General features: G+C 57.4%; 1 protein-coding gene across 9 annotated transcripts in view; it reads right to left on the bottom strand.

Annotated features, from left to right (window-relative positions):
* Positions 1 to 24340, bottom strand: part of ABCA2 (ATP binding cassette subfamily A member 2) — a 34464-nt gene that overhangs the window by 2460 nt on the left and 7664 nt on the right. Inside the window, exons 1-47 of one of the 9 annotated variants that reach the window (XM_050980961.1) lie at positions 23572 to 24339; positions 22023 to 22134; positions 21434 to 21600; positions 21104 to 21231; positions 20830 to 20934; positions 20179 to 20364; positions 19879 to 20097; positions 18918 to 19252; positions 18512 to 18671; positions 18172 to 18300; positions 17724 to 17891; positions 16906 to 17002; positions 16381 to 16554; positions 16198 to 16300; positions 15532 to 15646; positions 14991 to 15181; positions 14603 to 14753; positions 14091 to 14295; positions 13471 to 13635; positions 12983 to 13163; positions 12484 to 12696; positions 11971 to 12167; positions 11708 to 11890; positions 11116 to 11294; positions 10914 to 11034; positions 9881 to 10168; positions 8623 to 8841; positions 8368 to 8470; positions 7699 to 8024; positions 7029 to 7242; positions 6746 to 6851; positions 6340 to 6451; positions 5861 to 5921; positions 5446 to 5620; positions 5245 to 5360; positions 4646 to 4793; positions 4311 to 4434; positions 3367 to 3499; positions 3088 to 3205; positions 2790 to 2968; positions 2354 to 2495; positions 1876 to 2010; positions 1596 to 1699; positions 1237 to 1329; positions 840 to 942; positions 565 to 702; positions 150 to 356 (exon numbers count right to left, since the gene is read on the bottom strand). In XM_050980961.1, coding sequence (XP_050836918.1) covers positions 150 to 356; positions 565 to 702; positions 840 to 942; positions 1237 to 1329; positions 1596 to 1699; positions 1876 to 2010; positions 2354 to 2495; positions 2790 to 2968; positions 3088 to 3205; positions 3367 to 3499; positions 4311 to 4434; positions 4646 to 4793; positions 5245 to 5360; positions 5446 to 5620; positions 5861 to 5921; positions 6340 to 6451; positions 6746 to 6851; positions 7029 to 7242; positions 7699 to 8024; positions 8368 to 8470; positions 8623 to 8841; positions 9881 to 10168; positions 10914 to 11034; positions 11116 to 11294; positions 11708 to 11890; positions 11971 to 12167; positions 12484 to 12696; positions 12983 to 13163; positions 13471 to 13635; positions 14091 to 14295; positions 14603 to 14753; positions 14991 to 15181; positions 15532 to 15646; positions 16198 to 16300; positions 16381 to 16554; positions 16906 to 17002; positions 17724 to 17891; positions 18172 to 18300; positions 18512 to 18671; positions 18918 to 19252; positions 19879 to 20097; positions 20179 to 20364; positions 20830 to 20934; positions 21104 to 21231; positions 21434 to 21600; positions 22023 to 22134; positions 23572 to 24007 — 7764 coding nt within the window. In that variant the 5' untranslated portion in view covers positions 24008 to 24339. Of the gene's footprint in view, positions 1 to 149; positions 357 to 564; positions 703 to 839; positions 943 to 1236; positions 1330 to 1595; positions 1700 to 1875; positions 2011 to 2353; positions 2496 to 2789; positions 2969 to 3087; positions 3206 to 3366; positions 3500 to 4310; positions 4435 to 4645; positions 4794 to 5244; positions 5361 to 5445; positions 5621 to 5860; positions 5922 to 6339; positions 6452 to 6745; positions 6852 to 7028; positions 7243 to 7698; positions 8025 to 8367; positions 8471 to 8622; positions 8842 to 9880; positions 10169 to 10913; positions 11035 to 11115; positions 11295 to 11707; positions 11891 to 11970; positions 12168 to 12483; positions 12697 to 12982; positions 13167 to 13470; positions 13636 to 14090; positions 14296 to 14602; positions 14754 to 14990; positions 15182 to 15531; positions 15647 to 16197; positions 16301 to 16380; positions 16555 to 16905; positions 17003 to 17723; positions 17892 to 18171; positions 18301 to 18511; positions 18672 to 18917; positions 19253 to 19878; positions 20098 to 20178; positions 20365 to 20829; positions 20935 to 21103; positions 21232 to 21433; positions 21601 to 22022; position 24340 lie in introns of those variants that run through there. The other 8 variants (XM_018917921.3, XM_050980957.1, XM_050980955.1 and 5 more) reach the window with 8 other exon arrangements.

Genomic DNA, 24340 nt, shown 5'->3' with positions numbered 1-24340 from the left:
CACAGGTGGCAGAGCAGAAAGCCCCCACCCCTCCCAGGCCCAGCCACTCCATTGTGTCACCTCTGTGGTGTCACAGCACCCAGTCCCAGGGCCTGTGGCACAGACACAGGTGGGACCAGGAACACCCAGATCTGGGGACAACCTCTCACCCTCTCCTCCTCAAAGCTGATGAGGCCTTCGTCATCAGTCTCCAGGTCCTCCTGCTCCTCCACCACGAGGGCCCGCAGCTCAGTGGGGGTGGTGCGGGGGCGCAGCAGGCTCAGCACACGCTCCAGGGGTGACTGCAGGACACAGCTGGGGCTGGTCTCCTGCTGCTCCAGGTTGTCACTTTGCTTCTTGGCAAAATTCACAAACACCTGAGGAGGAAGGGGCAGGAGACTCAGGTATTTGCAAGCACATCCACCCCATGCTTGCCAGGTCAGGACCCAGGGCATCCTGCTGTGTGGTGGCTGCCACCATGCTCCCCACCTAGCTCCAACCCCTGCCCCAAAGGGAAATCCTGCCTGGCACTTTGGCACTCCCTGGGGACAAGCATCCAGCTGCCCATGCTGTCCCCAGTCTTACATTGTCCAGTGTGGTTTGGCTGACAGAGTAGTCTTCAATGCCCAGCACATCCACCACCTGCTCCATCTTGCTGAAGACCTGTGCCAGTGAGATCTGGTCTGACTTCAGCTGGTACTGGGCCTTGGTGTGATGACGCTCCTGGGACGTGATCACAGAGGGGACACTGAGCCCTCACTCCCTGACTCCCTCCCATCAACCAATGGAGGATGAAGGCTGCTTGTGCCCTTAGAAGTGGGGGCTGGCAGGGGACAGCATGGCCACCATGGGCAGCTCACCTTGAGGACAGCCTCAGGGAAGTTACGGTTGAAGAACCTCACCACCTCCTTGACATTGAGGCTGGACTTGGTGCGCACTGTGATCATGTAGCCATCACCAAACCTGCACAGGAACAAGGTGCCAAATGAGGACCTGTCCCCTCATCTGCTCCCCCAGGACCCTATGGAAAGGGACGATGCTCTCAGGCAGCCACTACTGTACATCAGGTCAGTGGCAGGGCACTTCAGTGACCCTATTCCTGCCCACCTCTAAAGCAGCACCCACACAGAGGGCTGGCATCTTGTCACGGATGGCACGCTGTCATCCAACCACGGGGATCCAGCCCCCTCCTGCCCAGTAGCACACACAGGCTGCTGGGCCCCATGCAGGCATTCTGAGCTCCTGCCATGCTCTTACCTGTTCTTCAGGTGCTGAATGCTGCCGAGACACTTGAGCCGCCCGTTCACCATGATGGCCAGGCGGGTGCAGAGGGCCTCGCATTCCTCCATGCTGGGGTGACAAGGGAGGGTTCAGAGGAGGGCATCAGAGGGCAATGCCAGGGCTATGGTGGGGGTAGGTGGAGAGATGGGCCTCCCAGGCCATCACCCAAGCGCAGTGACCCCACCACCAGGGAGGAGAGAAGGCAACAGAGGGTGTCCCAGGCTCCCCCTGCTCCTCATGCCAGGGACTGGGGAGCCAAATGCTGGGGAACCCTCTCTCTCCCACCCAGCACCCCAGGTGCTTGGAGGCATCATGGGCACAAAACCCCTCTGGACCTGTGGGACGTGAGCACCACGGAGCGACCCGTTTTGATGACATCCAGGATGAGGTTCCAGAGGAAGCGCCGTGCCTTGGGGTCCATCCCTGTGGTTGGTTCATCCTGGGGGATAGACAGCACCCTCAGACATGCCAGCCCTGGGACAGACCCTGTCACTCCCTTCCTGTCCTGAGTCCAGCTCTGGCCTCCACCCCACACGCCAGGAGATGCATGGCGTGTAGTGAAGCAGGGGGTGGGTACCTCCCACCAGGAGTAATTTTTCTACCCTCAGGGCGCACCAGGAAGATGAAGGCTGGATATCCGATGAGCGCAATGGCTGTGGATAGCTTCCTCTTGTTGCCCCCGCTGTAGGTGCTGGCAGGCTTGTCTGCGTACTTGGTCAACTCCAGCTTCTTCAGTGCCCACTTGACCACCTGCAAAGCATGGGGGACTGCTGTCATCCTGCCAAAGCCACAGGACTGGCAGAACAGGCAGGGGTTGGGCTCCCTGGCACATCAGCTGCTGAGGGGACTACTAGCCAAGTGCCAAGCAAGGAAGCCCCATGGCAGCCCCTGGCATGGCACAGCCATGAGCACTGGTGGGGACCTGCAAGTGCATGTGCCTGGTCCTGGCAGCCCATGTGGGCACACTGCTAGTGTGGCACTGCCACAAGAGCAGCAGCACTGACTCAGGCTGACGCTGCTGTCCAGTGAGATGCCATCCCTGTGGCACAGCACCAGCCCTTGGATGCTGCCAACTGTTTGCCCAGAGTCCTACCCGCTCCTCATCCTTCCAGGGGATGCCACGCAGACGGGTGTAGAGCTCCAGGTGCTCCTGAGCCGTCAGCTCATCAAAGAGCGCGTCAAACTGGGGGCAGTAGCCCAAGCTCTGCTGGACCTGCAGAAGCTCCTTCAGGATGCTGTGGGAGAGGATTGAGGGTTTGTGGGAAGAAAGAATTCTTTTTGTGAGGACTGCTGCTGAGTCCCCTTTCACACTGGAGCATCTTCCCCAAGGTAAAACCCCACTGGGAAGCCTCAGCACAGGGCCACTGTCTCTTGACCCACATCCCAGGTTGATGGTCACCCAGGAGGACACAAGGTTGCCGAGTCCCACTGGGACACACAAGCTAACTCATGCTGCTTTATCCTGGGAGCTCTCCAAGCAGATCCCATCCCATCCCCAGGAAAGCAGGCAGCTCCCAGGCCCCCCTTACCTGTGTCCATTAATGAAGGCCTCTCCACCTGTGGTGCTCTCATCCCCTGTCAGCATCTTGAATGTTGTGGTCTTTCCTGCACCATTGACACCCAGCAGCCCAAAGCACTCCCCGGGGCGCACACCCACACAGAGCCGGTCCACAGCCAGGATGCGCCCAATCTTGCGGGACTTGTACACCTGGCAGGGAAGGGGATGGGGACTCAGCACACCAGAAGCCATCTGGACTCACTGCCCCACCCACATGCCTGGGCTGGGCTGCTCCCTGGAGTCTCCTTGCAGCCTGATGCAGCCCCCACCTTTGTGAGGTTCTCGATCTTTAGCATATCATTGTCGGCGTCACCACGCAGGACCCGGTGCCTCTCATTGGCCACATCAATGTCATCCTCAATGGGTTTGGTGGAGACGGGCAGGCGCCTGTGGGAGGGGGCAGAGGCAGGGGGGAATGTGGGACCAGGAGCTACACCCGTGACAGGACCAGGCAGCTCCCACTCAACACTGCCAGAAAGGCAGCCTGAAGCTCAAGGGTCCCATTGGCAAATCTTTACCCCAGCATCCCTGCCCTGTGCCACACTCACTGGGGCTTCCGGAAGAAATTGTACTGGCACATGATGGTGATGAAGAAGCCAACAAAGCCTTCAATTGTCATGGCAACAAGCCCCCGTGTCACGATGTCCCATTCGAAGGGTGATTTCATTTTATCAAACTGCCCTGAATAGGAGGAAGAGCATAGAGCAGCTGGGGACACCTTCCCATGGAGAATGCATGGTTGTCCCTCCTGAGCCGACCCATGACAATGACACCGCTCCCATGCTCACCCACCACAGCTGCCTGGGCTGACCACAACACAATGCCCTCTCAGGGCATGGGTGCTGTGGAAATCATTTGGCAAGTTTTCAATCTCAGTAGGATGAATCAACCCAGCTGAGAGTGGAATCAGAGGGATTTGTCAAACCCTGGCCCAAAACTGTCCCTCACAATGCCAGCTTCACCTGGATTATGTACAGAAGCTGCTCAAAAAACAGAGAGCAGGGGAGCTTCTGAGGCCAGGATGAAGCTGTAAGTGGTAAAAGGCTTATGTTGGTTGGGCAGTGCAGCCCCCAAGAAACCCTGTCTGTAAGGAGAGTCCCTGCAGCCTCCATCCCTCCTGTCACAGCACAGACCCACAATGGCCCACCACAGCTACACTATGCTGCCACTAAGATCCACCACAGCCTCACCATGGCCCACCAGAGGCAGTGTGCAGCAGCAGCAGAACCTCACACCTTCTTCTCCCCATGGGGCTGCTATTTGGGATGGCCCAAGGAACCACTTTCAGAAACGCTGGCACCATGTCACAGCCGACCCTCAGCTGTTTCTTTTTCTGTGCCCCATCTAATCCACCCCCTTGGCTTTTTGCTCCAGGTGGCTCTGGGCCTCAGAACACCCCCTCTGGGGCAGGCAGAGGGGATGTGCCAGTATCATGGTCCCCTCCAGCTCCACATGCCCTGGCACAAGGGAAGGAGAGAATAAGAGGCCATACCAATCTTGGCATAGTACTCATTGATGTATTCATTGTAGGCCATCTCCATCAGGCCATGGCCCAGGTTGTAGTTAGGGAACACGAGGAAGCAGCTCTTCAGGTAGCTGTTCACCACCTTCAGGTCCTGTGGGGACAGCAGAGAGAACAACAACCATCCAACAACCCCAAGTAAGTGGTAGGATGAGGATCCCCAAGATCCAGCCCAGTCAGGTCTCATGGCTGATCCTGCTGAAAACAGAAACCTCCTGAGGTCCCTCCCAGCCTGAGCTGCCTCACACACAGAATGGCAGCATCTCCCTTCCCAGTGGCCCTCAGCACAGCTGTGAATGCCGTACCTTGTCGTGCTCAAAGAGCTGCAGCAGAAATGTGGCAACAGTGGCTGTGATGCCAATGAAGAGATTGATGACGATGAGGAAGACATAAGCAGAGCTGGGCACCTCAAACCAGAAGGAGGCTGGGTACATTATAGGGGTGATGGACCAGCTGGGGAGGTGAGAAGAAGCAGCACACGTCAGTATGGCAGCAGAGGGGCCCCCAGCCTTGGCACTGCCCATCTCCATCTTGCTGTTCCCAGGCTCTCCCACCCCAGCCCTCACAGCCACTGCACTCCAACCAGTTATGGGGGCTGCAGAATATCACAGAATGGTTTGGATTGGAAAGGACCTTTCAAGGTCATCTAATCCAGTCCCCAGCCATGGGCAGGGACACCTTCCACTAGTGCTCCAAGCTGTCCAACCTGGCCTTGAACATTTCCATGAATGGGGCAGCCATAGCTTCTCTGGACAATCTGTGCCAAGGCCTCACTGCCCCCATTATGAAAAATTTCTTATTAATATCTGGTTGAAATGGCTACCTTTTAGTTTAAAACCACCACCCCATAAGACTCTGGAGGCATCCCTGGTACCTCCTGACTACCGCCCTCTGAGCAACATACCCATAGAGCAGGAAGAGAGAGAGGACAGCGGGGAAGTTGGTGGGAGAGGTATATGCTGGGAGGTCAAACACGAACAGGATGATGATGCAGCACGTGGCTGGCACCAGGTAGTTTAGCTGGAGAAGACAGAAACTTCTGTGACTGCCCACTCCCTGGCACAGCCCCGGAGGCTTGGCCAGTGGGGCCACGTGTTCCGCTTACCATGTCCCACATGTAGTTGGCCAACCAGTAGATGACAGGGTCACAGCCACTCACAAACTGCAGGTGTTTGGCCTTGGTGGCCTTTTCAGCCACCAGGAATACCACAAAGCTGGCTGGGACGAAGGACATGGCCACAATGATGAAGATGGCAATCACCACATCTGTGCCTTGCAGGCTGGATGGGGAGCAAGGAGAACATGGACTCCATCACCCTCAGTTGCCACCCACCCAGGTGTGGGTCACTGTGCACAGATCAGGGCATGGCACAGGGACCCCCACATCACAGCCACCCTGTCCCTCTCCACCACACAGCCTGTGAAGCAGAAGCCTCTGTCTTCCCATGCAACCACTAGTAAAAAGCCCCCTACCTCCCATGGGACACCCACCCTCCCTCAGACTCTCTCCTTGGACCTACAGGTAATCCAGGGACAGGCTGGCACTCGTTTTGTTCATGGGATGATTGGTGACTGTGATGCCTGCAACAAAGACCAAGAAGAAACATGGAAGCATGAAAACTGGCTTGGGACCCCTGTCCCCAGTCTGCCTAGTCCTGGCTCTGAGCAGGATGAGTTTCCAACCTGAAGCTCAAGAGGAGCTGGGCTCTCTGAAGCAACTCAGCACCTCAGTGCCAAGCCCTCCCCTCACTGGAGAGCACCCCTAGACATGTCACAAGCCCAGGCACTTCCAGGCAGCACTTTGGGACAGTCCAGCCCAGACCTGGCAAAGAGCTCGTCCCATCTCTCCTATCTCAGAGCTGAGGTGTGTGAACCCCTATTCCAGCTGGACACTAGCCTGCTTGGCCCAAGGTGGACACTGCACTTTGGAGCCTGGTTGGACCATACCCTAATGCTGTTCCTGACATGCTCCTGCCTTCAAGCACCTGCAGATCCTCACCATAGGCAGCAGGGTTGCCCTTGCTCTTGGGCAGATTGGCTCTCAGGATGGCGTTGTTGAGGGCATTGAGGTAAGTGGGCATGCTGTGGTAGCCCTTGTTGTTGTAGAAGACCTGGAGGAGGAGAGAGGAACAGTGGGACATAGCAAGAAAGCTGGGCCCAAACATGTAGTGGGAGAGGATAGGATGGGATGGACAGCCACCCACAGGTTAGGCGTCCTGTGCTCAAGGCTGTAGGGAGAATAGGCCCCTGCTGACTGTGCGGGGCCAGACCTGCTGACCACTCCCTTGTGGCTGGAGCCTCCCAAAGCACTTGGAGAGCAATGCAGAAGAGCAGTCCCAGGCGTTCCTGCTGCTCCCTTTCCTCCCCACCTATCTGCCCTGTCCTGAGGGGCAGTGCTGTCCCACCTGGGCTGTTCTCCGTACAGCAATCTTGCGCACTGTGGCCGGAGCCCTGGCTCCAAAGGAGGCCGGGATGGATTTCTGGACGTTTCCAAACGTGAGTGCCCCATACCTGTGGGACAAGGCACTGCTGAGGAAGGTGTAACTGCCTGCCCCCCACCTCCGGGGTGGAACCATGCTTGAGCATGTTGCTGAATCCAGCCAGCACCCTGGGGCAGGTGTCCCCAGACACCTGGTTCTCACCCCTGCTCTGTGGTGCAGGACAGACCCTCCCAGCCTCCCCTCTTGCCTGTGCAGCCGGAAGCGGTCAGAGGTGTAGAGCAGATACTCAGAGACGTTGCGCCCTGTGATGTCTGTCAGAATGTCCCCTGTCACAACCTTCATCTGTGGGGGATGGCCCCCCACACCACTAGGGCAGGAGAAGCCAGTCCCCTGCATGGAGCACGTGCACTTGATGGGCTCATGGATGATGCGGGGCAGGGCAGGGGCTGAGGTCACGGTCCCTGAGGAGCAGAAGGGGTGGCTCACAGCCAGGTTCCTGCCTGCCCCAGCTGCTGGGGACAGCATGAGGGTGGGGTGGCTGGGCAGGCAGGGTCCTGGTGACCAAGAGATGAACATGCAAAAAGCTTTGGGGGGACAGAGATTCAGAGATGGGCCATGAGGTGTGGCTGGAGAAAGAAAGGGCTGGGGACCACATCCAGCAAAGCTGATGCAAAGCTGGCCATGGGGCTTTGTGACAGCGTCACCATCCAAGGGGCTCTACTGGCATGGCTGGGGCTCAATGGGGACAGTGTTCCAGGGTCAAAGCCACAAGTTCTGCCCAACAGAGCTCTGCTGTGTGGCCAAGCCAGACTAACAGGTACTCCCCAGAGGTCTCTGGAGCCACTTGTGTGAGGAGAGGCATCATCTCCCTGCTGGAGACAAATCCCAGACACAAGAGCACTCAGCATAGGTAATACCTTTAACAGTGGCAAAGGTTGTGGAATTCCAGGCATGGAGCAGGTCTTCATCCACTGGCATGGGGTAGTCAGAGGGAGCCGGGGATGGAGGTGGTGGCACAAAGTTGGAAAGCGGAAGGCCCTGGGTGAAGGAGTCAATGCACATGGCATCAAAGTACTTGGCTGCTAGCATTTTTGACTCATTACTATTGAGGTTGAGGGTCTGCATGGGCTGGTCCAGCGTGTTGTTAAAGGGTGTCTTGAGCACGCAGGTGGCCCCCACACCAGAAGGCAGATGGAATGTGTTCACCAGCTGCTGAGGGCTGGCATCAGGAGACAGCCTAATGCTGCAGGAGCAAGGAGTAGGAGACACAGATCTCAGCACCATGCCCATCGTCTTCCAGGACCTCCCTGAGGCCTTGGCACTTATCATGGGCACACACAGCCTATGCCTGGCATGACTAAGCTGCCAGTCACAGTGTCAGGGCTTGCACATCTCCCAGAGACACCCCAGCCAGGACAGAAATTGCTTTCTATCAGGGGACATGGCACCAGCCAGGCTCTGCTCCAGGCCAGAGCCAGCCCTGGCACTAGGCCTACTGTGGGCTGCCCTCCCCACTTGCCCCCCTTACAGTCCCACGGACGGGCCTTGGGCACGGGGTGCTGGTCACCAGCAGTGGCAGCTCTCACCGGTACTCACGCCGCTCCTCGTTGGCGTAAGGAATGAAGTTACCCTTGGGCTGAGTGTAGTTGTGGTACTGGGATGGCGAGAGGATGAGGGGTGGCAGGTCACCTGTGGAGACAAGGACAGGAACCTGCTCGTACCCACAGCACCACTGCACACAGAGAGACTGTCTTGGCCTTGTCCTCCTGCAGCCAGTGGCCACACTGGGAGAGGCAGAACAGGTCACCCAGCATGCAGGTAGGTAGGTGGCTTGCATGCACCTATTTCGGGCACGGAGAGCGCCACAGTCATGGCCACACAGACGAAAAAGGCAGGCAGGAGTATCTGCGAGAAGAGGGCCTTGGTGTTGCGCTTGGCGCAGTGGAAGCGTTTGACGATCAGCCCATGGAACTGGCGCAGCTTCAGCCATGAGCCTTCCAGCTTGAAGCTTCCCCGACCCGCCAGGTCACGATCCTCTGCTTCCAACTCTGCTTCTTGCTCTGGGAGGGAGAGGGACATCAGCCCTCTGGCACAGTTGCTCCCCCACCTGGCTGGGCTCCCAGGAAGCTGAGCCAGACACCCAGCCCAGTTCAGCCACCCCTAGGGTCAGGGCAGCACCCAACCCCAAGCCTGCCACCAAGCCACAGCAGCAGTGCAGCCAGGAGCATGGTATCTGCCTGGAAGGTTCCTCTTGGCCCCAAAAGGAAAATTTAGACAACAGTTTTAAAAAAAACAATCTAATTTGATGGTTTTTTTCTAAGACCCGTCCATTTTCCCACCAGCTCTGCCTGCTGGTGGGGGGTCAGCACACACAGGAACAAGGGACAAGACACAGGTGGGAATCCCAGTGAGACAGTGGGAGCTCGGTCACAGCACTGTCCCACCTCTGCCTCCCACAGCCCTGGTGGGAGGAAGAGGTGGCACATCCCTAAATTAGTCACACAAGTACTGAGATAACCCAGAACAGGATCTCTGACTACAGCAATAACCTTGAGGCACCTGCCTGCACCCTCTCTATCCAGCAATCCCAGCATACAGGCGGGGAGAGCCTTGCAGCTGGGGCAGGGTATGACAGGTGAAGCCATCACCTGGAAGGTGATTCTGTGCTCAAGGAGCAAGAGGAGAAACCCAACTGGTAACCGTGTGGGAAGAGGCCATGTTAGTGGGGCAAGTCTGCAAGGTGGCACTGGAGACCCACAGGAGGCAGAGGCAGAGCCAACACTAGCTGCTCTCACTGGCTTCACGCCTTGGCATGAGACCCTCATGGCACACCCTACCAACATGGGGTGCAAACTCGTGGAAGGAGCCTGTTCCCAGCCCTCTCACCCAGGCTGTGGCTCTCTGGTTGCTGTATTGCTGGATGCCCCATCAGCCCCCTCCCCATGGGCTCTCATCCCAGCAGTCACAGCCACCCATTTCAGTCACAGCCAGATACCCTGAGGGACCGGGTCAGCTCTGCCCACCCTGGGCGAACCCTCCCCATCCCAGCTAAGTGCCGCCCCCAACCCCTGCCACTGGCCAGGCACCAGCAGCACCAACCTTGCAGACTGATGTTATCGGGGTCCTGCCGGTTATCGAACAGGGGCACGTAATCCCCAAAGAATTCAGAATAAGCCCCACCTTCATCGCCACGCACAGAGCCCACTGAGGACGCTGAGCGCAGGGATGCCTGCGACTGCGCCAGCTTGGAGCAGGTCACCAGGTTGCTGAGCTCCACCTCAGGCTTCTCTGGCACAGTTGCTTCGGCCAGGGGCTCCCCATTGGCTTCAGACTTTGGGCCCAGCTCAGAGGCAGGTGGCTGCAGGGCATCCTTGGACTCCTTCATGTCTGGAAGAAAAAATGTGGGTTGCCACCAGCCATGATACTCCACACTGCAGCATGGCACCGACTGGGGATGGATTGTACCACAGAATCACAGATTGGTTTGGGTTGGAAGGGACACCATCTCATTCCAGCCCCCTGCCAAGTGCAGGGAGACCTTTCACTAGACCAAGTTGCTCCAAGCTCCATCCAACCTGGCCTTGAACACTTCCAGGGATGGTGCACCCATAGCTTCTCTGCGTGACCTGTGATAGGGTCTCACCAGCCTCACAGGGGAGAATTTCCTTCTAACATCTAGTCTAAACTTTTCCTCTTTTAGTTTAAAACCATTCCCCCCTTGTTTTAAAACTATGTTCTAAATGTTCTGCCCATTTAAAATTCCTCTCTCATTTTTTCAACCCCCCTTTAGGCACTAGAAGGTGCCATAAGGTCTCCCTGGAGCCTTCTCTTCTCCTGGTCAACACTCACAGCTCTCCCAGCCTGGCTCCATGGCAGAGGTGCTCCAGCCCTCAGAGCATCTCCATGGTGTCCTCTGGAGACCTGTGCTGAGGACACCAGAGCTAGCCACTATTCTATTAGGTGAGACTAAAGCCAGAGTGGAGCAGAGGCTGGCTGCCTTTGGCCAGGATGGGCTCTGATGGAAATCTCTCCTCCACCTGGGATAGGAGATTCCTGCAGCCACCAACCCAGCAAGATCACAGAGCCCCTCACTAGCCCCAGCAGCACCTTGTGCCCCCACCAACACCCGTACCCACGTCACTATTCTCCAGAGACTGATCCTCTTCAGACACCTTCAGGAAGACCTCCTCCAGTGTGGTATCCATCAACCCAAAACTGGTGAGGTCCAGCTCTTCCAGGCTCTGCTCCAAGTGCTGTGGGAGCAAAGTGAGGAGGGCAGATATCCACAGTGCCACAGCCCCATGCCTGCCCACTCTGCCAGCCCCTGCAGGTACCTGGAAGAGCCTCTCAAAGCAGCCCTTCTTGACAGCCTCGCTGGGCAGGATGTAGGAGAGCTCTGTGTTGGTGTCTGAGATGAGGAGGCAGGAGGCCACATACTTCTTGATGAACTGGGAGACACGAGGCTCAGAGCAGGGGCTGACAGAGGAATGGCTCAGGGGGCTGTGGCCTGGCTCTGAAGCAGAGAGACATTACCCATCAGTCAGTTCATACCTGGCCTCCCTCCATAACCCCCCACATCTCCCCTACTCGAGTCCAAGTGCCATAGGGGCTTCCCTGTCACCCTGACTGGCCTGGGGATGGTCTTCTGCAATGTGGCCCGCACTGGACATCTCAACCTACAGGGCAACCCACAGGCTCAACAGAACCAGCACCTGGAGAAAAATGCCACTGTGTAAGGTTTGGCCAAGGACCCAGCTGGGAAAAATTAGGGCTGCCCTCCTACCCCCCTGCCCCATCCCTTCTGCCCTCCATGTGGCCTAAGGAGACTCAGGATGGGAGTACTTGGGTGTTGACCTCTCCTTTGCTAGGCTGAAGAAGGTGGGTGCCACCTACTCCTTTAACAAAGGGTCCCACTGCTCCCCAGACCTGTGCCATTCCTGGTGTCCGACTGCTTCTTCACCACTGTCAACTTGTAGCCGTCACCATAGGTGCTCTTGAGGAACAATGGAGAACCACAGCACTTGAGCTTGCCATGGGAGATAATGGCAATGCGGTCCCCCAGCAGGTCAGCCTCATCCATGTGGTGTGTGGAGAGCAAGATGGTCCTCCCTGATGGCAGCACAAAGCCTCAGCAGAGGGGCCATGGCTGCCACAGAGGAGCATGCTAGGCTCTGCCCCGCTCTGCTCACCTGGCTTGTACTTGAGGATGAGGTCCCAGATGGCCCTTCGGGCATATGGGTCCACACCAGCTGTGGGCTCATCCAAAATAACAGCTCGCGACCCACCCACAAAGGCAATGGCCACTGACAGCTTCCTCTTCATGCCACCTGAGAGAGTCTGCACCTGGCAGTGCCGTTTATTGGAGAGTTCCAGGTCCTCAATCATCCTGGGGACAGGGCAGAAGCACCAGGAATTATGTGGGAGCTTTACTGGTGCCCAGTGCCTGTGGGGAATATGTAACAGCTCTTCCCCCCATGGTATCTGCAGCCTTCGGCTGGCTGGGACTGCCCAGCTTCAGTCAGGCTATGAGAATCTTCTGCTCACTTCCACAGCCTGACACCCCAAAGGTGGGAAAACACTTGTTGGAGCTGCTCCATGGGAAACCACTGCCACCAGATCGCCCCCCATAGCACAGCTAGCAGGAAGGAGACTCACTCATGCCAAAGGCATGGATGAAGACAAAGGAACTGGAGGGTGCCTACTTGTCCATCTCCTTGCGGATCTCCTCTTCTGCCATGCTCTTGAGCTGTGAGTAGAACCAGAGATGCTCCTCTACTGTCAGCCTGTCAAAGAGCACGTTATGCTGGGGACACATGCCCAAGTTCTTCCGGATCTTGTCCATCTCTGTACGGATATCATGGCCATAGATGGTAGCAGAGCCCGATGTTGGAGGGAACAAGCCAGTGAGGATGGACCTGGATGGATGGAGAAAGGCAACAGTGTAAGGGAGCTCATATTGGCCCCAGTCTGGCCCCAGTCCCAACACCTCTGTGAGCATTTGCTGGGCCCCAGGTAGAGCAGTATCAGCACAGGGCCACGGGCCTACTCCTGTCCCATGCTTGTGCCAGCCCCACACCCACACTGCTGCCCTCTGGGCATGGTACCAGCTGCCACAGGGCCCTGCAGAGACATCCCGAAGCCCCTGCCTCACACCCTGCAGCTGGCCAGAGGAAAAAGGTCTCTGCCTCGACAGGCACTCACATGGTGGTGGTTTTGCCTGCACCATTGTGCCCCAGGAAGGACACAACCTGGTTCTCGTAGAGGTTGAGGCTCAGCTTGTTTAGCGCCAGCTTCTTGTCTGTCTTGTAGACTTTGGTGAGCTTGTCAATGCAGACGACCAAGGGGAGGTGGGTTGGCTCCTCCTCGATGCCCCTTGTCTCCTCTGCTGTGGCAGTAGGATGGTGAGGAACCAGGGGAGGGCAGGGAAGCCAGGCTTTGAGTGGGGTTCCCTGGGAATGAATCAACCCGCCTCCATCCCATGGTGGCTATGCTGGCTTGTGGTCCCTTCCCCTCTGCTTCTTGCCAATTTTCCCCCTCCCATGCCAGAGTAGCAGCTCCCAAAGAGGCCACAGTGTTTGGCCCAGTATCCTGCCTTGACAAGAGCACAGGGGTCCGTGACCAAGGCAAGACCCTGCAGCAGAGTCAGGGCCACCCTTGTGCCACCCACTGCCACCCCAAGCTGCCCTCACCTAGCCTCCGGCTCTCCATGGCACAGGCCTGATCCTCCTCCATGATGCTGAGGCGAGTGCTGCGTGACCATGGCCAGGTCCACTCCCAGGTCTCCACGCGCCCATTGCCCAGCCAGTAAGACTTCTGGAAAGGGAAGTACCAGGGCCGTGGCAGGCCGAACATGCCTGCAACCACAGCCCCAGGGAGTCAGGGCCAACACTACACCCAGGGCCATGCAGAAGCTGCTGAGGACTGGGTCAGAGCTTGGCATGGGCATGGGCTTGGGAGTTTTCCCAGGTCAGGTCACTACTGCAGGGTGGGGGCTGTGAACATTCCAGCCAGCTGGGCTCAGGGCAGCTCTGTGGGCTGTGCCAGGAAACAAATTCCTTTGGAATTCAGGTTGGGCTGGCTCATGCTTCAGCTTTACAATGAAAAACCAGGGAGCAACTGAGATGCTTCCACAAGGGCGGGATAAGGGAGATTGGTGTCTCAGCTGTGGACATCTGGCTTTGCTACAGCCAGCCCCTGAATTGAGACACCTGGCTGACACGAGCAGATAAGAACACGTGGGAGGTGTGCCCCAACAAAGAGGCTCCTGTAAGGTCTGGGGTGCCCTCATGCCCCTCTGCCCCACACATACCCGGGTGCACGGCCTCGATGTACCATGTGAGCACCCCATACACCATGGCATCCACAACCAGCATCATCATGGACAGCAGGAGGTTGAAGTCGTCTCCTTCCACGGGTGACTGGCTGAAGGTGTGCCATTGGATACCCACGCCAGCCACCTCATACAGTGCAAAGTACTTGGAGCCCAACCCAAAGGCAGTGGTGGACATGAGGGACTGTGAAGAGGTGGAGGAAAGGGAATAGGAGGTCAGCAGGAACCGCAGGCCAACTCCAGAAGAACAGGTTTGGGTGAATTCCTACCTAGTGCTGCCCCACCCAGCCCCATGGAAATGCTCCTGGACCTGAGAGGCACCTAACCTTCTGGAGATACATCCACAGGGAGGAAAGCCCCACAGGGAGCTGGTTCATACAGGCAATGGCTTGCCCAGGGCTTAGTGACAGCTTGGTGGCTTCCTACTGGACATGAGGTACCTAAGGCAAACCTTGGACTAAGTGTGTCCCCAGCTGCTGCAGCCAACTCACCGCAATGCACTTCTCAAAGGCTGTGATCTTGTCATGGGCCACCTCCTCCCGGATGGCCACATACATGTAGGGCACGTAGCTGAGGAAGTAGATGATCCCACCACAGGCAGAGGCCAGCTTGGCCTTGGAGTAGAGCACCGATACCAGAAAGCTGCGGAGAGGACAGCATCCTCTTGGATCCCACCCACCAGGACTTTCCCCACACCATCTAATTTTGGTGGTGTTGAGGCAATATATTGGCTTCCCAAATCAGCTGCTTGGAGGGACTTGTGCCCCCTCCACTGGCCTTTGCCCACATAGGTCAGAGCACCCCTCACTCCATGGCACAAGAACATGGCACTGCCCATGCCCCTTTACTGCCCCACCCAGCACAGACCAGGCAGCTCACCAGAACATGATGGTGGCCACAGCATAGATGGCAAGGAAGAGCCATATGATGAGGACATCGCTATGCATCAGGACCTTGCCGTACTTGAGAATGGCAGTGAGTGCTGTGACCGAGATGGAGAGCTGGACAAAGCCAGTGATGAACCAAGCCACCCAGTGCACCGCATTGTTCAGGCCCATCATCTTCATCACCTGTGAGGCCAAAACTATTCAGTGGGACTGTCCTCAACCTTGTGCACCCCTGCTTCCATTCTCACTGGGCTGGGAGGGCAAGGGGTAGCACCAAGGGAGCTGCTGGGAGTGGGCAGGACACAGCACCCTCTGTTGGGATAGCAAGGAGCTCAGTTCCCTCCAGGGCTGGCCAGGGATCATCTCATGCTGGGGACACTCAGAAGGACCAGCTCCGCCCCAGGGATTTTGGATCTGCATCTGCCCTAGTTCATGTAACCCAGAAATACAAGGAAGGTGACCAGGGACACAGCACAGAATGTAGGGCGCAGATAAGCCCACTCCTCCCCAAGAATCTCTTCCACCATCCCTACCTCTTTCAGGCGATGCTCCTTCTCTGTCACAATGTGCTGGATCATCATGGCCACTGAGTAGACCCAGGAGATCACCATGCAGAGGGGCATCATGTGCTCGATGACAAAGAGAAAGCTGATGGGGTAGAGGAAGAGAGGGGAGAACTGGATGGTGGCACTGCCACAGAGACCTGCAGAGACCCTGGGGCTAGGCGCCTTGGAGGGGCTCTCCCACTACTCAGGGACAATCAGTCTCTAACCCAGCTTCTCCTTAGTGCCCTAAGAAAGAACTTCTCCAGTGAGTCCACAGGACAACCCAGTGTTATGTCCAGCAGGCCTCTGCAGGCAAGTAATAGCCACAGGCTCCACCCAGGGCCCTGCCTACTCTGGTGTGGATGGGGCCCTCTCCAACCTCCTGCCCAGGTTTGTGGCTCTGGGACCTCTACAGGTGCTGCATCCAGACCACTGTAATCCATAACCATCAAGAGATCCACCAACAGATCCATTTCTTTACTTCCCCCTGCCTTCCTGAGCCTGGTAGTCCAAGGAATTGGACTTAACTGGTTGCTCATCACTCCCAGGGTCACCAATCTCATTCTGGCCCCCAAACTTGTTCTCTTTTCCCAGCTAAAGTATCTTGGCCTGCAAAGCGGAAGGAGGAAAGTCCTGCAGGGGAGTGTTACTCACTCATCCCGGGTATAACATGGGTATGGGAACATCTGTACATAGTTGCCAGGCTCCACCACATCGTGGCCAACAAATGTGTTGATGAGGGCACGCTCCATCATGTCTGTGGAAGAGAAGGAGAGGCCAGGCTGAATGCAGAGGGGCCAGGGCCATGGGCAGCTGTGACAGGGCACTGACACTTACCCTGGATCCAGACAAAGCCGTAGAGGAAGTAGAAGCGGCCGCCAGTGTTGGGGCCAGGCCGCCAGTATGCCCGCCGGATCTCGTTGGTCTTCTCTGTGAAGCTGGAATTTTGACGGATCTTGTACATGACATGGGGAGGCAACGAGCCATCCCTGTTGGTCTGGAAGATGACGCCTGTGGGCAGCAGAAGAAGCAGGGAGTCCACAAGGGCCAGCCACATCAGCTGGCCCACAGCAACAGGCAGGGATGGGGAGGGCACTGCAAGCGTTGCCATGGATGAGATGGGTGGCATGGCTGGGGATGTGAGACACCCAGGGGTTGCGAAGGCACACAGACAGCAAGCCATGTCAGTGGGAGAGCCAGGACAGCAGCATGGGGCAGAGGATGGGCACCATATTCAGCCCCCTCATCCACCCAACATGTGCACCAAGGGACCCACATCCTGAAGCCAGTGGCTCCAGGGCACAGCTGGAGAAGGGCAAAGCTTCAGGGACCCCTGAGAACAGCTGGTTCCCAGGGACATACTGGCAAAGACCGTGACATTGTCTTGATAGGCCTGGTTCAGCGTGTAGTTGACAATGCTCTCCTCATCCGGGAAGCCTTTGAAGATGTCCACGCTGACCTAGCGGGAGGAGAATCATAGAATCACTAAGACTGAAAAAGCCCTCCAAGATAATTGACCCAAACACTATCAAGCCCAGCACTAAACCATGTCCCCGGGTGTCAAATTCATACATTTCTTGAACACAAGGGTAGTACCACTGCTACAGGCAGACTGTTCCAGTGCTGACCACTCTTTCAGTGAAGAAATTTTCCATAAAATTCAACCTAAACCTGCCCTGCTACAACTTTAGGCTGTTTCCTGTTGTCCTGTCACTTGGGAGAAAAGACCAACCCACTTGGCTGCAACACCTTCTAGGTAATTGCAGAGACTTAGAAGATTCCCTCCCAAACTTGCTTTTCTCCAGGCTGAGCTCCCTAAGGTCTCAGTCCTGCCTCATCAGACTTGTGCTCCAAAACCTTCCCTGGCTCCACTGCTCTTCTCTGGACATGCTCCAGCAGACTAGTGAGATCCCAAGGCCCTGGATGGGTCTAGTACACAGAGCCTGCAGATGGTACAGCATGCACCACCCAAAGCCAACCCCAGTCCCTGAAGTGAACAGTGTGTGAGCACCTCCACCCTAGACATCTACCCCAAAGCTCTGGACACTGCAGGAGCCACCACCTTCCCCAGAGCTCCTGTCCCATGCTCTTAAAAAAGTCTCCGTGGATCTGACCCTCTTCAGCCCAACAGAGCCTGGCTGCTGGTGGTTCAACCTTCCCACAGGTGGGCTCCACCTCACCTTGGCCATGAAGCGGACCCAGCTGCAGGCAGCATTGTCAATGGTATCCAGCTGCTGGAGCAGGATGCTGGCATTGGGCAGGGAGAAGTTGCCGTTGAGAAAGTTGTGAAGAACATCACTGTCAGAGACATTCAGAATCTCTGGGTGCTTGTGGAGGTCAGCGGTCAACTGAGACAGAGAGGAAGACAAGGGAGGGAGAAGTTGGGGTATGCCTTGCCTCTCAGGTCACTGTCCACCCCCACAGACACAGGCAGGACCCAAAGCTCCTCCTGGGGATGAGGAACAGTGTGCACATTGTGCAGGGATCTAGACTAGTCTCCACAAGAGAAGGTGGATACTAGGGAGTACCCCATGAAGAAGTTACAGGGTATCTGGGGGGAGGACAACCCCTTCTCCATTGCCAGGAGAGTAAATCCCAGGCAGGCTCATCCGCACCACACTGTCCTACCTGCTGGAGCCAGTGGATGCGCCTCTGCAGCCTGCCCTCCTCCAGGTAGGCCCGGATCTCAGGGGAGATGTTCAGCCATGCCTTGGCGTAGTGGGTGACATTGCCCACAAAGGCGAAGGTCTCGTTGGCCTGGGGGCCAGGCAGAAAGTCGTGCAGTGGGCAGAGGCAGGGGCTTCCTGCTCTCTGGAATGACTAGCAGTCATGGAGATACCTGCCCACCTCCCACTGCCTGTGGGGGCTCCCTGTGTCTGGCAGTCAACCTCTTCCCTGCCGCACAGCCCATGTGCAGAGCAGGATGGTGGGAGAAGAAGGACAGGGGTCCCAACCTATGTATCCTCACCTTCAGGATGACCTTGTCAACTTCGGTGCCCACAGGTGCATATAGGATTTTGGGGTTGCTGGTCATCAGATGCACAAGGAGGCCCAAGTTTCGCTGCTCCTTGCTGGTGAAGCCCAGCGAGCTCATGTTGCCCTGCTTCAGTGCCTCAGGCTCGATGGTCCTGGAAAGGGAGCTCAGGCTTTCTACTCTGCTTCAGGCTCAGCATCCCTTGCTGCAGACAGCCCCCACCCCTGCATATGACAGGCCTTCAAACTGACTCCAGTGCCTGCATGGTGCTGCCCAACACAGAGAACATCCTTGGCTGCAGGACAAGGCTGCAGTACAGCACCCATCCTGCCTGCTCAGCAAGGGGTGACACCACTGGCCTGCACAGGGAGAACCTGGAGCCATCCCCCAGCGCTCCTACCGGTTGTTGCCGCAAAGGATGGGCTGCAGCCCTGCCCAAAGCTGCACAAATGCTGAGAACTGCCCCTGGGGGTTGTCGATGCCAGACGGGCTCTCCCCGGCACCCTCTTCCTCCTCTGCCGTGGCATTGCCAGCCGTGGCATTGGCGCTGGTCCAGCTGGTGCTGTTGGCTGTGGGTGGCGCGGCCTTGCTTGCACAGGCTCCCCTGGGCAGCAGCTTAGCCAGTGCTGAGAGGATGTCCATGTCCTGGAGAACCTTCTCCATCTCCACCAAGTCCTCAAGGAGGGCATGGAGGCGGTGCTGGGTGGCTGTGCTGTTCACTTCCTCCAGCTTCAGCTGTATGTGTTACAAGGACAAGGAGTTACTCATTGCTGGGACAACAGGGTCTGCTTGCCTTTAGGAAGGGACCAATGAGGACCCCAAGCAGTAACAACTCCACTTTTTTGGTTAAAGGATTGGAGCTGTGCTGAGGTTAGGGCCCTGGACTCATTGCTGTGCATCTGCACCTATGAGGCAGTGAGAATGATGGCAAATGCTGGCAGGGACTTGTGTGAGGATACAAGATATCACTCACAACAGGAAGGGTGCTCCTCTGTTCCTACAAAGGACACATCGAGCTTGGGTGGGACAAGGAGTGGGACCTCAGAGTCAGGCTTGAGCTGCGCCAGCAAGGGCTTTGCTGGTCCTGGGGAGAGAAGCTAGCTTCCTAGGCAAACCTAGGAAGATGCTGGGGACACCTAGTCCCATCCAATAGGCAGCGTCCAAGAAGTGCTAGAGGGGAAACCACCTGGGATCTTACCATGGAGCCAGGTGGGGGGAGGTACTCATGTCAGAGAAGGGGGTGACCAAGAGAAGCTAGGCCATTGAGCTGTTCCCCATCCCAACACAACACCAGCTGAGTTTGAAAATCCTTCCCTAGTTTCACCCCTGCCACCAGCCTACCCCACCTGCCCAGCTCTCACCCTGCTGACTATCTTGGGGGTGTCCAGCTGCTTCTGGAGCTCAGAGGCCAGCTGGGCAAAGCGCTCCTGGCGGATGGTTCGGCTGCCATTGCAGACCAGTGCCTGGTATGCTGCCAGCAGCGGCTGCTGCCTGGGAGACACGTGCAGGAGGCGGTGCAGTCCCCCTGGGTACTGCTCACATGTCAGCTGTTCCAGCACTGGCCCGGTGAAGAGGACATTCTACAGGGCAGGAAGTTGTAGGGACAGCACTGCAGTGCCTGCTCTGGCAGAGCAGCCCAGGTTGCCCCATGAGGTGCTCACCTCCATCTCAGTGACAAAGGCCTGGGGGCTGTCAGAGATAGCAGGTGCCACAGCAGTGCTGGTGAAGCCCAGAGCCTGGGAGAGCATGCGGAGCAATGCTGGACGGTGTGGGGCTGCCACTGGGTCCCACAGCACCCTGTGAACCAGCCCTTCCTGCAGGCTCCTCCAGCCATTGGGGAGACTCTTCTGCAAGATGAAGAATGGGGATGGCTGGTGGGATGGGGGCTCCCCCCAGGTCCCTCTCCTTGTGTGTCCCCAGGCATACATGAACAGCCCCACAGCATCCATGGTCTCCACAGGGCAGGGAAAAATAAGGATGGGCAGATGCACGGAGCAGAGGTTTCCTGCATGCCAGACGCAAGGGGGTAACAATTTCCCCTGCTCCCTCCACAGCCACCAGCCAGGCAGCGCCAAGCCCCACTGCAATGGTAAACCCAGGCATAGGTACTGGTGTGTCTCATAAAACTGGGGGAACTAGTGACAGCACCAGGATAGACGCCGGCCATCCCTGCTGCTCCGCCCCCTGACAATATTCTGTCATGGCCCATCTACTGGGACAGACACCCTCAGATCACCTGGGGTGGGATATGGAGGGGACAAGAGGACGGGCTCTACTCTACCATGTTCCCTGCATGCAGCACCGCTCCTCACCTCCAGCTGTGTCATCTTCTTTCTGGGGCCAAACCCATCCCATAGATCTCGCTCATGGGTCTCATCAGGCACCAAAGGAAAGGAATCAAAAAACTGCCGGTATACCTGCACCAAGATGAGAGCATGACTGCCAGGTGTGCCAAAAGTGGAGCACCAGTGCTGCACCTGCTTGCCCAGCAAGGCCCTGGCATGGGGCGTTAGGGTAGGACAAATCCAAGCTGGGTGCCACTCACAGGGTAGCACAAACCCCTTGCAAAGCCCAGAGGTCACCTACCTCCTGCAGATCAATGCTGGAGCCCAGGAGAAGCTCAGCTGTGCTGTTGGGGAGGGACAGGTTCTGTATCAGGAAACGCCGCAGCTCACCCTGGTCTTTGGCCGCCCATGCCAGTGTGAAGCTGGACCCTGCCAAGGAACAAGGTGGGAGGTCAGAGCAGCCCACCAGCATGAGGGAAACGGCATGGCACCAGAGCTGGCCCTGCCCAATGCAGTGACATGGGACAGTGGCAGGGCACTGCCACACACCATCATTTTGCTGGGTGCTGGGCCAGCTGGTGATACCTGTCCCTGCTGAACAGGTAGTGGGGGCAGGCAGAGCACAACCCACCTGCTTGGCTGCTGAAGTGGGTCTCCATGGAGCTGGGCTCAGGGCTGCTGAGGGCCTCCAGGTGCCGGCGCAGTGACTCCAGCTCCTCCTCCAGTCCTGGATGCTGCGGGTCGAAGAGGCTGCTTTGCTCTACTGCCTCGCTGAGGTGTTCCAGAATCTGTGTCACCCTGCGAGAGCCCAACACCACCCTGGCTTCAGGGACAGAGGGATGGGGACACCTTCCTCAGAGCTCTGGGGGAAAGAGCCCCTCAGGTGCATGGGACCGCAGTCCTGTCTGAAATGGGGCACCACTGCCCTTGCCTGCACACTAAATCCAGGGTGCCAAGGTTCAGAGGAGAGCCCCAGCACCTCAAGGTGTCTCCAAGAGCCACCTCTGTCCTCCTCCCAGCACTGAATACCTGGGAGCCCATAGCAGAACAGACTGAGGTGTCCCCTGCACCAAGGACATGGTGATCTGCACCCAAGTAATTTTGGGGGATGCTAGCTTTTGCCTCAGCCCCAGGGTGGCAATTTCAGTGTGGTAAAAGGTGGGCTCTATGTGGGAGCATGAGGGGTAGGAGAAGAAGTGCATGGTGAGGGCAAGACTCACGTGGAGTTGGAGTACTGCAGGAAGCCAAACTCATCACGCTGACCATCGGGGCACAGGGACTGCATGACCGGCAGGATCCCAGCTGACGTGAGCGGGGCTGCCGTGTAGAAAGCTGGAGCCAACAAGAGGGCAGAAGAGGCCAAGGGAAGTGCAGGCAGCAGGGAGGAGAGGCAAAGAGGCAGGGAGGGGGAAGGGACCACCAGAGAAACAGACACTCAGTTCAGAAAAGCACACGCTGGGGTCTGTGAGCCCACAGGAGGCTGGTGGTCACAGTCAGAAGTCAGCAACTTTCCCAGCAGGGCTGTCCTGGCTGGTGACTCTGTGGGGCTGCAGGCAGCTCCAGCACCCCTGGCTCCAGCCCTCTTGCCCCCACCCACTCTTCCCTGGGTGATAGCTCCCTTGGGCCCCATGACAATGCCAATTTCCGCAACTTGCCCCCAAGATGGCCACCAACCTCCTCCAGGCCCCCAGTCGTCCCTATTAGTAGCCTCAGAGGCAGTGGTGGATCTCCAGAGGAAAAGAAGAACAAATACAACAGGGAAAATAGATTTGTCATCTGCAGCTCCCAGAGCCCCAAGCCTCCCCCCAACCCAGCTGCCCCAATGTGCAGCAGCTGGAGGTAGATGAAAATGGAGACACGGAGTGTGGAGATGGGAGAAACAAGAAGCACCAAAGGGCTGGCAAACCTTCCCCCCTCCAATGTCACTGAGCCATCATCCCTGCTGGGAACCTCCAATGTCCTTCCCCAGGGTAGGGCAAGCCCAGAATGCCACTGCCCGATGGGGACCACAGGTTGTCATCGGGCAGTGCCAGGCATGGACCATGCCTTCCCCACCCTGCCAATGACTCTGCAGTTAGAGATAGGTCAGTGCTGTTAACAAGGCCACAATCGGTGGGCACTGGTGAAGATGGGCTTCTGGCAGGAACAAGGAACAGCTGCAGTATGGGGTAGGCCAGCAGCCTCTTGGGGTGGTGGAACCCACATTGGTGGCCAAGCCACAGTTTAGCGACTAAGTCAGTGCATGGCATTTTGCTGGCCTTGAGGCTCTAGTGCCGCATTCCAGCTTGTCCCAGCCATGAGAGGCCAAGACAGAGACCTGGTGGTGGTGCCAGGGTGGTAGCCAGCCCCAACCCCTTGGTGACTGGCAAGACCGGGTGACCGCAGGCAACCACATGGGTGACAGGACCAAGTAGACTCTGCTCCAGGAGGCAGGGCAGAAGAAGGAGTAAGAGAAGCCTCCACCTGGCTGGAGCGCCCTATGCAGCCCAGGAGGCCGGGGACATGGCCACCAGTGACCCCAGCACCTGGGAACCCAGCACCATCAACCAAGGGGGTACACCATCATGACTGGTCAGTCCCTGGGGAGGAGCAGGCAGGGGCCATACTATGCTGCCCGAGATCATCTTCACCAACTGCGGAGGAAGGCAAGGGGTTAACAGAGGCATAGATTAGGCCAGAGTTATCTAAACCAAGATCTTCCTCCCCAGACTATGAGGCCAGCACTGGTAAGGGAATGGGAGGAGGCACCCACCGGTCCCACCGACTTACAGACTGGCACATGCAGTTGAGGCATGAAGGGCAGGCAGGCAGGGGAAATGGTGGGAAAGAAAAAGAAAACATGAGCAAAAAAGAATGAAAAACCAAATGAAAAACCACACAACACAGACTGTACGTCAGAGCCAAGGCGGGAGGCCTGGCAGCTGGACAGCGCTGGCAGCTGGGCTCTCCCTCGCCGGGACACACTGAAACACAGGCTCAAACCATCATCACATGGTGTCACCACCAGTGCCCAGCATCTCCCCTGGCCCTGCTGTGCCATCTGTACCAGGGCACCCACCAAGGTGGGCATCAATGGGCCCTTGCGAGCTGACAGCTTCACTCTACTGCCTCCTCCCAGCTGCACAGCCCGCAGCCACCATGGCCCAGGCCAAAGCTCCAGCTGGAATTCTTCCAGAGCCCTCAGCTCCAGTCCCATCAGTATCATCCTGCCAGGCCTCTGAGCACACCAAGGCCAGGCATAGGGCTTTCTGTAGGTCACTTCCCCCCCCCCGCCACCTGGGGAGCCTTTCCCAGAGCCACTCCAGCTGACCCTCGACTACTTAGGGGGACTGTGGCTGTTCCAGCACCATCCAGTTTGCCCTTCCCCATGCAAAATGTCCATGCTGATGATAGCCACAGGCTGGTTGGTGCTGCAACCCCCAGGAGAGCCTCCCCAGGCTGGGACAGACTCTGCTACTTCCACCAGTCCTTGGCTGTAGCACCTGCCCAGTGCAATGTCCCCCAAAAGGCCTCTCTAGGTCCCCCCCACCCCCAGGCT

Source organism: Serinus canaria, chromosome 17 (genome assembly GCF_022539315.1).
Source record: "Serinus canaria isolate serCan28SL12 chromosome 17, serCan2020, whole genome shotgun sequence".
In the NCBI taxonomy this organism is placed as follows: Eukaryota; Metazoa; Chordata; class Aves; order Passeriformes; family Fringillidae; genus Serinus; species Serinus canaria.
Note: the sequence above shows the minus strand (reverse complement) of the source record. Positions and strands in the feature narration are given on the sequence as shown.